This window comes from Aethalodelphis obliquidens, unplaced genomic scaffold (genome assembly GCF_003676395.1).
Source record: "Aethalodelphis obliquidens isolate GAN/ISIS:26980383/991018 unplaced genomic scaffold, ASM367639v1 scaffold1, whole genome shotgun sequence".
In the NCBI taxonomy this organism is placed as follows: domain Eukaryota; kingdom Metazoa; phylum Chordata; class Mammalia; order Artiodactyla; family Delphinidae; genus Aethalodelphis; species Aethalodelphis obliquidens.
In genome coordinates, this window is record NW_020837945.1 from 83,640,834 (window position 1) to 83,653,349 (window position 12,516).

Sequence of the window (12,516 nt, forward strand, 5' to 3'; positions counted from 1 at the left end):
TGTGTGTGTGTGTGTGTGTGTGTGTGTGTGTGTGTGTGTGTGTGTGTCTGTCTCGGAGAGTGAGTAGCTGCTGTGACTCTGCAGAAGACCCCAGCTTAGTGTTTTCTGCAGATACAGGCATGATGTTTAAAGAGAAAGTTTTCACAGTATATATCAAAGCATAATTTTGTATTATTTTGAAAGTCCAAAAATATAGGAAGGAGGAGGAAAAAAGTTACTTATGGACACTAATTACATTCCACTCCCCTCCTCATCCCCACACAGTGGGAATCATCCATTTTTAAATAGCTTTATGATTTTTTTGTTATTCTAATAGTAGTACACATTCAGTGTAGGTAATTTAGGGAAAGTAAAGACAAATTTAATTTGCCTGTAATTTTCCCACTTAGAGATAACTACTTTAGAGAGCTCCCTTTTGGTCTTTTTTCTCTGTACAGTTATTTTACATAGCTTTTCAGGTCACAGGGTAAATGGAAATGCAGATGTACTTGCAAGGGCAGCTTTTTTTCATACAAATATTCAGACAGCACAATGGCCCTTGTCTTTTTCTAAGTTTTTTAAAAATTGAATTGTTAGAATTCATTACTTATCTGCTTTCATTCCAGCATTCTGGAAAGTTTAAGTACTGCTGTTCTGAGCTAAAAGCTTTGCATTCTTAGATGCTTCCCTTGGAAAGACAAACGCTAATAAATGCAAATGTGGACAGAGGACAGTGGTGTTCATGTTAAAAGAGACATTCCCTCTCCCAGGAAGGCATGTAGGAGTCAGGTCTAAAGCCTCATTATTTACTCTGTGCTCTTGTAACCAATTAGGATGCAAGAAATTGGCCTAGAAGGTAAACCCAAAAAGCCACTGGTTGCATTTCTCTATGGTTAGACCAAACGTAGAAATACTCAACTCTCTCCTCTTAGAGATGTGGCAATTACTGTCAGTGGAGAAAAGAAGAATGCTTATGTGATTTATTTTTTGACTAAGTGACTTCCTTGAAAAGTATGCAGATGTAAAATTGATTTGGGCTTGTCCACCTCATGGTTATATTTATAGTGGTTGAACCTCTAAACTTGATGCTGTGCCAGGACAATTCCTTGTTGTCTCAGAATCCTTGTAGACCCCATATGAGGTTGGACCTCCTGAGGACTGTGGTGGCTGAGTTGTGGGCAGGCTAACTGCAAAGGGCACTGTGTTTCTTTCTAAAAGGTCAGCCAGTGGTGTGAAGAAGGAATCTACCTCTTGGCTTCCCAAGCTGTAGACAAGTGCCAGTCCCGAGAGGGGGTTGACATTGCCTTGACTGACATTGAGACATTCCTGGGCACAGCGAAGGAGTACCAGTTGCCCAGCCCCAACGAGTTTTACAACCAGTATGAGCTGATGCTCACTCTTGATGTAAAGGTAACGTTTCTGAGTTATTTTGATCCTGTGGTTGGGAAAGGGATGTGGGGGGACTTTGCCTGTTGCCCAAGAAAATCTATGTAGGATGTACTGAGCAGATTAACTGGCTCTTGAGCCCTCAGGTGGCCTCTTAGACTCCTGGTCTGTGCTTCCTGGCAAACTGACCCTTCATGGCCTGATTCAAATATCACTTTCACTCATTCATTTCTCTGCAAATACTTATAAGCATCTCTGATGTATTAGGCACTGTGCTGAATGCAGAGGACACAGTTATGAGCAGAAGTAGATGTGGTTCCATCCTTCATGGAACTTACAGTGTATGTATGTCATACAGTTTATGTATGACATTAAATATCAAACACAAAACACAAAAATGTGTTGCAAGCTGAGACAAGTGCTCTGAAGGATGGATTCAGGGTTCTATGGGGTATGTGACAGAGGAACTTGACCTGGACCGAGGGTCAGGGAAGTTCCCTGGGAAGACTCACTTGAGCCAAGGCCCAGAAAATGAGTAGAGAAGATGGGGGAGGCTTTCCAGACAGAAGGATCAGAGTGTGCAAGGCTGCAGGGCTGAAGGGAGCCTGACACAAGTACAGAACCCAAAATTCAGAATGGCTAGAGTACAGAAAACAAGAGAAGAGTCTTTGGGGTGAGATTAGAGAGGTGTAGATGAAGTGTGGCTTCGCTGGCCGTATGAAGGAGTTTGGTCTTTATTCTGAGAGCCACTGAAGGATTTAAGCAGGGGAATAACTTGATCAGATTTGCATTTTGAGTGGAGCACTGTTCTGTGAAGCCAGCAGAGTTATAGATAGTACACCTTCCTCTTAGATCCACATCACCTTGTATGTACTTCTGCAGAAGGGGCTTTTTTACCTCTTTTGAGTCATGGACCCTTTTGCGAATCTGATTCACATATTTTCAGGGTTCTGCACACTCAAAATGATTGAATGGAGTTTGATGTAGGCACTGTTTACAAATATATGGGCAGAATTTGGGAAACCCAATATGGATGGTGAAGCACCCTGGGCTATAAAGAAACAGGGAGCAGTTACCACCCCTAAGCCTGAAAGACAAAGGGGAACCCAAGAAGCACTACAGCTGTGACTGTAAGAGAGGTAGCCAGTAAGATCTGTGGCCTTGGGCAGAGGAATGCAGCCACTGGTGGAGAAATATATACCCCTACTTTTCTCTCTCCCTCTCAGATTTCCTGGTGGTACATCTCACTAGCCAAATCCAGCTAAAAGCCCATGGGCATCTAATGAGCCCATCTGATGGAGTCTGTAGAGGTCAGCTTCCTGGGATACAGAACAGTATGGAGAAGATATAGTGGGGGAGCAGACAGGGAATACCCAGCATATATAACTTTTTATGATTAATTTTAGGGGACACCCTGAAGTCCATCCATGGACCCAGGCTAAGAGACTTTGCTCCAAAATGATACATAACAAACTGTATTCTAGCTATTTATTTTTAATGTCTGTCTTGTCTGTTACACTGGGAGCTGCAGTGAGGCAAGAGCCTCACCCATCTCTGTGTCCCTGTGCCTAGTCTGTGCCTGGTGTCCAGTCCGTGTTTGCTGAACAAGTGGCAGGTGGCAGAGTGGGTCAGATACAGTGGGGGCAGCTTGGTGTGGGATTGTGCCTCAGTGATGTTCTTTCCCTGACTCTTCCCAGTGAGTTTTGGTGGTAAGATGTGATCTTGAGATGGTACTGGGGGTGGTTAGGCAGGTCTACCTTCCCCTGACATAGGGACCCTTCTACTTCCCTGCAGAGAGGACAGAGAGAAGGCCCATCTGGTGTGTGTGCTATATTGTAGACCCAGGATTGGTAGCCTCATATCATATTCCTAAAGCAGAACAGTCTCACCCAGCTCCATGTCCATTAGCTCCTCAAACAAGTGTATCAGGTCAACCAGGGAAACTTGTGGCCACAGCTGCCATTTTGGCCAACATCAGCAAACTTCCTGACCACACCAGCCACCAGGAAATAAATAAAACTTAATAAACCACCTCTGGGAAATAGGCAGAAACATGGAGGAAGGAGAAGACCAGAAGAAATATTTATTTTAAAAATCCAAAATGGACCAAAAAAATCCCCCAAACCCATCTTTTCTTCTTTTGGTTTGGAGTAAAATTCGAGATTATAATATTTAAATATGCTGTTGTGTCAGAGTTTTGTCCACTGAGGAGTAATGACTTGGTTGTCAAAACTGGTACTCTCTCTATATAAAAATAATCCTAGTTATATGCATATGTACACTTTGGTATAGACACATGTATCTCCTTGGGCAGTTGATGCCAGGCATAGAAACAATGAGACCCCTACTATCAATGAGCACACCCACCACCAAGATCTTGGTTTCTTATACCATTCTCCAATAGAAGAGAACAGGGCTCCTTGGAGAAATGTCTGTATCTAGGCCTGGGAAAGGAAATACACAAAATGATCCTAGAGAGGGAGATCAAGATGGCAGAGTAGGAGGATGCAGAGCTTACCTCCCCCAACAAACACATCAAAAATACATCTACAAGTGGAGCAATTCTCACTGGAAACAAACGAGACTGGCAGAAAGACACTTACACAACCAAAACTGTAAGAAAGATCCACATGGAATCAGGTAGAAAGGGAAGAAAAGCAATCAGGTTGGGACCACAGCCCTGGGAGGGGACACAGAGAGGAGGGGGGTTACACAGGTTCAGAGATGCTCCCTGAGGAGTGAGCAGTTTGAACCACATATTGGGTGCCCCAGCCCCAGGGTCTGACACTGGGAGGACAAGTCCCTTTAGCTGGATTAAAAGCCAGTGGGATCAAACAACACATAAAAAAGATTAGACACCACAATGAAATTGGATTCATCCCAGGGTCACAAGTATGGTTCAACATATGCAAATTGGTCAATGTGATACACCACATCAACAAAAGAAAAGACAAAAGCCACATGATCATCTCAATAGATGCAGAAAAAGCATTTGATAAAATTCTACATCCATTCATGAGAAAACCTCTTACCAAAGTGGGTATAGAGGGAACATATCTCAACATAATAAAAGCTATGACAAACCCACAGCCAACATAATACTCAATGGTGAAAAGCTGAAACCCTTGTCACTAAAATCTGAAATAAGACAAGGATGCCTGCTCTCACCACTTCTATTCAACATAGTATTGGAAGTTCTACCAACAGCAGTCAGACAAGAGAAATAAATAAAAGGTATCCAAGTTGGAAGAGAAGACGTAAAATTGTCATTATATGCAGATGACATGATAATATATATAGAAAACTCTGAAGACTCCACACAAAAACTGCTAGAACTGATAAGTGAATTCAGCAAGGTAGCAGCATGCAATATTAACATACAGAAATCTGTTGCATTCTGTACACTAAAAAAGGGAAAGTAAAAAACAATCCCTTTTAAAATTGCATCAAAAAAAAAAACCAAAAAACACTCAGGAATAAACCTGACCAAAGAGGTGGAAAGACTTATGTGCTGAGAACTATAAAGCATTAATAAAGGAAATTGAAGATGATTCAAAGAAATGGAAAGATATCCCATGCTGTTGGATTGGAAGAATTAATACTGTTTAAATGGCCATACTACCCAAAGTAATCTACAGATTTAATATGATCCCTATCAAATTACCATGACTTTTTTCACAGAACTACAACAAATAATCCTAAAATTTATATGGAACTATAAAAGACCCAGAATTGCCAAAGCAATCCTGAATAAAAAGAACAAAGCGGGAGGCATAACCCTTTAGACTTCAGACAATACTGCAAAGCTACAGTAATCAAAACAGCATGGTATTTGCACAAAAACAGATGTATGGATCAATGAAACAGAATAGAGAGCCCAGAAATAAACCCACACACCTATGGTCAATTAATCTTTGACATAGGAGGCAAGAATATACAATGGAGAAAAGACAGTCTCTTCAGTCAGTGGTGTTGGGAAAGATGGACTGATGCATGTAAGTCAATGAAGTTAGAACACTCCCTCACACCATACACAAAAATAAGCTCAAAATGGCTTAAAGACTTAAATATAAGACATGACACCATAAAACTCCTAGAAGAAAGCATAGGCAAAACATTCTCTGACATAAATTGCAGCAATGTTTTCTTGGGTCAGTCTCCCAAGACAATAGAAATAAAAACAAAAATAAACAGATGGGAGCTAATCAAACTTACAAGCTTTTGTACAGCAAAGGAAACCATAAATAAAATGAAAAGACAACCTACAGACTAGGAGAAAATATTTGCAAACAATGTGACTGACAAGAAGACAGAGAAATTTGTTTCAAATGAAAGAACAAGGAATAAAACCTGAAAAAACAACTAATGAAACAGAGATAAATAATTTACCAGATAAATAGTTCTAAGCATTAGTAATAATAATGCTAACTGAACCAGGGAAAAGAATAGATGAACACAGTGGGAATATTAAGGAACTAGAGAGCTTCTCTGGTGGCACAGTGGTTAAGAATCCGCCTGCTACTGCAGGAGACATGGGTTCAAGCCTTGGTCCGGGAAGATCCCACATGCCGCGGAGCAACGAAGCCCATGCACCACAACTACTGAGCCTGCGCTCTAGCGCCTGCAAGCCACAACTACTGAGCCCACAAGCCACAACTACTGAAACCCGCATGCCTAGAGCCCATGCCCTGCAACAAGAGAAGCCACCGCAATGAGAAGCCTGCGCACCACGATGAAGAGTGGCACCCATTTGCTGCAACTAGAGAAAGCCTGCGCGCAGCAATGAAGACCCAACACAGCCAAAAATAAAATAAATAAATGTATTTAAAAAAAAGAAGGAACTAGAAAATATAAAGAAAGAACCAGTCAGAACTGAAGAATACAATAACTGAAATGAAAAACACACTAGATGGAATTAACAATGGACTAGGTGATACAGAAGAACACATAAATTGTCTGGAAGATAGAGTAATGGAGATCACCCAATCAGAGCAGCATAAAGAAAAAGAAATTTTAAAAAGGAGAATAGATTAAGAGACCTCTGGAACAACATCAAGCATACCTGCATTCGCATTATAGGGGTCCCAGAAGGAAAAGAGAGAAAGAAAGGAGTTGAAAATGTATTTGATGAAATTATGGCTGAAGACGTCCCAAACCTGAGGAAGGAAACATATCCAGGTACAGGAAGCAAAGAGGATCCTGAACAAGTTGAACCCAAAGAGACCCACATTAAGACATCATAATTAAAATGGCAAAAATTAAGGAGAGAATTCTAAAGGCAGCAAGCAAAAAACAAAGAATGATATACAAGGGAACCCTCATAAGGCTATCAGCTGATTTTTTCTGCAGAAACTTTGCAGGCCAGAAGGGATTGGCCATGATATATTTAAAGTGCTGAAAGGGAAAAACCTTTTCTATATTCTACACAGCAAGATTATCTTTTAGAGATAAAGAACTTCTCAGATGAGCAAAAACTAAGAGTTCATTGATACTAAATTGACGCTAAAAGAAATATTAAAGGGTCTTCTCTAAATGGAAAGAAAAGGCTACAAGAAGAAGTAAGAATCTATAGGAAAGGAGAAATCCCAATAGTAAAGGCAAATATATAGTAAAGGCTGTGGATGAACCATTTAAATAAGCTAGTATGAAGATTAAAAGACAAAAATTATTATAAAATCAACTATAACTACAATAAACAGTGAAGGGGTACACAGGAAGATATAAAATATGACATCAAAAACACAGAACATGGGGAAGGGAAATTTTAAAAATGTAGCTCTTTTAGAATGTGTTTGAACTTAAATGAGTATACCAGTTTAAAACAAGTAATTATAGTTACCGGTCAACATAGAATGAACCCCATAGTAACCACAAATCAAAACCTACAATAGAAACACAAAAACCCAAGAGGAAAGAACACAAGCATTCCACTAACGAAAATCATGAAACCACGAGGTAAGAAACTAAAGAAGGAAAGAACAGAGAAGAACCAGAAAACAAGTAACAAAATGGCAACAAGTACAAATATGTCAATAATTATTTTAAATGTCGATGGACTAAATGCTCCAATCAAAAGACATAGAATGGCTGATCAGATAAAAAAAGAATAAGACCTCTCTATAGGTGGCTTACAAGAGACTTCAGAGCTAAAGACACACAGACTGAAAGTGAGAGGATGGAAAAAGATATTTTGTACAAATGGAAACAAGAAAGCAAAGGTAGCAGTATCAGACAAAATGGACTTTAAAACGAAGTCTATAACAAAGGACAAAGAAGGGCATTGTATAATGATAAAAGGATCAAGAATATACAAGGGATATATAACACTCATTAACATATATGTACCTAGCATAGGAAAACCTAAATATATAAAGCAAATATTAACAGACATAAAGGGAGAATCCCACGATAATACAATAATAGTAGGTGACTTTAACACCCCACTCATATCAATGGACAAAACATCCAGACAGAAAAATCAATAAGGAAACAATACTCTTAAATGGTATATTAGACCCATTGGACTTAATAGATAGCCACAGGACATTCTATCCAAAACCAGCAGAATATACTTTCTTTTCAAGTGCACATGGAATGTTCTCCAGGATAGGTCACATGCCAGGCTACAAAACAATTCTCAACACATTTAAGAGGATAGAAATTATATCAAGCAATTTTTCTGACCACAGATATATGAAACTAGAAATCAATTACAGGAAGAAAATAGGAAGACCACAAACATGTATAGACTAAATAACATGCTACTAAAAAACCAATGAGTCAATGAAGAAATCAAAGAGGAAATTAGAAAATACCTCAAGACAAGTGGAAATAAAAACACAACTTTCCAAAATCTATGGCACGCAGCAAAAGCAGTTCTAAGAGTTTATAATGATACAGGACTACCTCAAGAAACATGAAAAATCTCCAACAACCTAACCTGGCATCTAAAGGAATTAGATAAAGATGAACAGAGCCCAAAGTCTGCAGAAGGAAGGAAGTAATAAAGATCAGAGAAGAAATAAATAAAATAGAGACCAAAAAGCAATAGAAAAGATCAATGAAACCAAGAGCTAGTTTTTTGAAAAGATAAACAAAATTTAAAAGCCTTTATCTAGGCTCATCAAGAAAAAAGAGAGAGGACCCAAGTTAACAAAATAAGAAATGAAAGAGGAGAAATAACAACCAATATCACAGAAATACCAAAAAAAATCATAATACAAACAGTTATATGCTAACAAATTGGACAACTAGAAGAAATGGATAAATTTCTAGAAGCATACAATCTTCAAAGACTGAATCAGAAAGGAATAGACAATCTGAACAGACCAATCACTAGTGGTGAAACTGAATTTGTAATAAAAATACACTCCCATCAAACAAAAGTCCGGGACTAGATGGCTTCACAAGGGAATTCTACCAAACATATAAAGAAGAGAAAATACCTATCCTTCTCAAACTATTCCAAAAAAATTGAAGAAGAGGGAGCACTCCCAAATTCATTCTATGAAGCCACCATTACCCTGATATTAAAACCAGACAAAGACACCACAAAAAAAGGAAATTACAGGCCAATATCTCTGATGAATATAGATGCAAAACTCCTCAACAAAATATTAGTGAACTGAATTCAACAATATATAAAAAGGATTGTACACCATGATCAGGTGGGATTAATTCCAGGGATACAAGGATAGTTCCAGATCTGCAAATCAATCAATATGATAGCCACATTAACAAAAGGAAGGATAAAAATCACCTGATCATCTCAATAGACACAGAAAAAGCATTTGACAAAATTCAACATCCATTCATGATAAAAATTCTCTTCAAATTTGGTATAGAGGGAACATATCTCAACATGTTAAAGGCTATTTTTGAGATTGGCCAAGATGGCAGATTAGAAAGATGCTGAGCTCACCTCCTCTCATGAGCACACAAAAATCAGAGCTATTTGTAGAACAACCATTGAATGAAAAAGACCAGAACCTACAAGAAATGATCTTGTACAACTAAAGACATAAAGAAGGAACCACAACAAGATGGCTAGAAGAGGCAGACTCACAATATAATCAAGTCCTATACCCCCAGGTGGGTGACCCACAAGCTGGAGAATAATTTTATTGCAGAGTTTCTCCCACAGAAAGGAGAGTTCTGAGCCCTACCTCAGGCTCCCCAGCCCAGGGGTCCTGCACTGGGAAGAGGAACCCTCAGGGCATTTGTCTTTGAAGGTCAGCAGGGCTTAATTTAGGGAGTTTCACAGGAGGGGGGGGGCAGGTAAAGACTTCATTCTTAAAGGGCACACACAAAATTCTACATGCTCTGGGACCCAGGGCAAAAGCAGTAATTTGATAGGAGCCTGGGCCAGACCCACCTGCTGGTTTTGGAGAGTCTCTGGAGAGGTGGAGGGCAGCTGCGGCTCACCATGGGCACATAGATACTGGCTGGAACCATGCTTGGCAGTTCCTTCTACCACTGGACACTGTTGTGGGTGGGCACCATTGTGGTACCCTTCCTCTAGCTCATTAGCACCAAGACCTGACCCCACTCAAGAGCATGTAGGCTCCAGTGCTGGGACTGGCCAAGCAAACTGGGTGGGGACTCAGCCCCACCCAGGAGCAGACAGGCTACCTAAAGACTTTCTGAGCCCACAGCCACCTCTAGACATCCTCTAGACATGGCCTTGACTATCAGAGGGCCAAGGCCCAGCTCCCCGCACCGGGGGGCAGGCACCTGCCCTGCCCTCCATGAAGTCTGCTTAACATCACCAATTATTAGAGAAATGCAAATCAAAACTACAGTGAGGTACCAGCTCACACCGGTCAGAATGGCCATCATCAAAAAGTCTACTAATAACATAATGCTGGAGAGGGTGTGAAGAAAAGGGAACCCTCTTACACTGTTGGTGGGAATGTAAGTTAGTACAGCCACTATGGAGAACAGTATGGAGGTTCCTCAGAAAACTAAAAATAGAACTACCATATGATTCAGCAATCCCACTCCTGGAAATATACCTGGACAGAACTCTAATTCAGAAAGATACATGCATCCCTATGTTCATAGCAGCACTATTCACAATAGCCAAAACATGGAAACAACCTAAATGTCCATGGACAGATGAATGGATAAAGATGTGGTACATATAGTCAATGGAATACTACTCGGCCATAAAAAAAGAATGGAATAATGCCATTTGCAGCAACATGGATGCAGCTAGAGATTATCATACTAAGTGAAGTAAGTCAGAAAGAGAAAGAGAAATATGATATTCTCTTATATGTGGAATCTAAAATATGGCACAAATGAACCTATCTACAAAACAGAAACAGACTCACAGACATAGAGAACAGACTTGTGGTTGCCAAGGGGGAGGGGGGAGGGAGAGAGATGGACTGGGAGTTTGGGGTTGTTAGATGCAAACTATTACATTTAGAATGGGTAAACAACAAGGGCCTACTGTATCGCACAGGGAACTATATTCAGTATCCTGGGATAAACCATAATGGAAAATAATATTAAAAAGAGTGTCTCTATGTGGATAACTGAGTCACTTTGCTGTACAGCAGAGATTGCCACAACATTGTAAATCAACTCTACTTCAATTTTTTTATGAAGGCATTCAAACTGAAGATAATGGAGATAATGGAACTCGTATACACTGTTGGTGGAAATGTAAATTGGTGCCACCACTGTGGAAAACAGTGTGGAGTTTCCTCAGAAAACTAAAAATAGAACTTTCATATGATCCAGCAATTCTGCTCCTGGGTATATGCCCAAAGAAAATGAAAGCACTAATTTGAAAAGATACAATGCACACCAATGTTCATAACAACGTTATTTATAATAACCAAGATATGGAAGCAACCTAAGTGCCCATCAACAGATGAATGGATAAAGAAAATATATAACACTGTGTATATATACAGTGTATATATATGGGATTGATATATATATACCTATATATATTCCACTATACATATATAGTGGAATATTACCCAGCCATTAAAAAGAATGAAATTCTGCCATTTGCAATAACGTGGATGGACCTAGAGTGCATTATGCTTAGTGAAATGTCAGACACAGAAAGACAAATACTTTGTGTTACCACTTGTATGTGGAATCTAAAAAATAAAACAAATGAAGGAATATAACAAAACAGAAACAGACTCACAGATATGAAGAACAAACAAGTGATTACCAGTGGGAGAGGGAAGGAGAAGAGGGCAAGATAGGGGTAAAGGATTAAGAGGTACAAACTATTATGTATAAAATAAATAAGCTACAATGTTATATGTACAGCACAGGGAATATAGCCAATATTTTATAATTACTTTAAATAGAGTATAATCTATAAAAATACTGAATCACTCTGTTGTACCCTTGAAATGAATATAATATTATAAATCAACTATACTTCAATTTTTTTAAAAAAAGATGATCCCAGAGCATCTTATAGTGCCAGAAAGTAAGGAACTGCTCAAAACAAAACAAAACAAATCACAATGATGGGACATAGGAGGCAATTGAAAGAGCTCCCTGTGACCAATGCTGGAACAATTTGAGCAACAAAATTCATAAAGTACTACTGGATTACAACTCAAAGTATAAAATAGATATCATGAATCCATTGTGATATAAATACATGATGGAATAAATAAATAAATGGAGGAAAGGAAACTAATCTCCCATACAGAAGAATTCCAAATTATTTATGTAGATACTCTGGCATAACTCCCCACTCCTTAAGTGTGGGTTGCCCATAATGACTTTCTTCCAAAGAGTACAGTATGGGAAGGAAGAAATAAAAGAGTGACTTTACAGTGGAGAAACCTAACAAATACTATCTCAGCCAGGTGATCAAGGTCAACATCAAGAGTCTAAAGTCATATAGATAGTGTGTACCCTTGATACGGTGTAATGAAAATGACACTTTATTTCTGTGGTCTTCCCCCCCAAAACCCCATAACTCCAGTCTAATTATGAGTAAAACATCATATAAATCCCAACTGAGGGGCATTCTACAAAATACCTGACCAATAATCCTCAAAACAGTCCAGTTCATCAAAAAACAGGAAAAGTTGAGAAACTGTCACAGCCAAGAAGAGCCTAAGAAGTCATGACAACTAAATGTAATGTGGTATCCTGGGAGGG

At 39.2% G+C, this 12,516-nt stretch overlaps 1 protein-coding gene across 1 annotated transcript in view; it reads left to right on the forward strand.

The window, feature by feature from the left end:
- The window catches only part of MCF2L2 (MCF.2 cell line derived transforming sequence-like 2), a 217,629-nt gene that overhangs the window by 98,931 nt on the left and 106,182 nt on the right, over nucleotides 1-12,516 (forward strand). Inside the window, exon 12 of the mRNA XM_027122468.1 lies at nucleotides 1,198-1,389. Coding sequence (XP_026978269.1) covers nucleotides 1,198-1,389 — 192 coding nt within the window. The remainder of the gene's footprint in view (nucleotides 1-1,197; nucleotides 1,390-12,516) is intronic.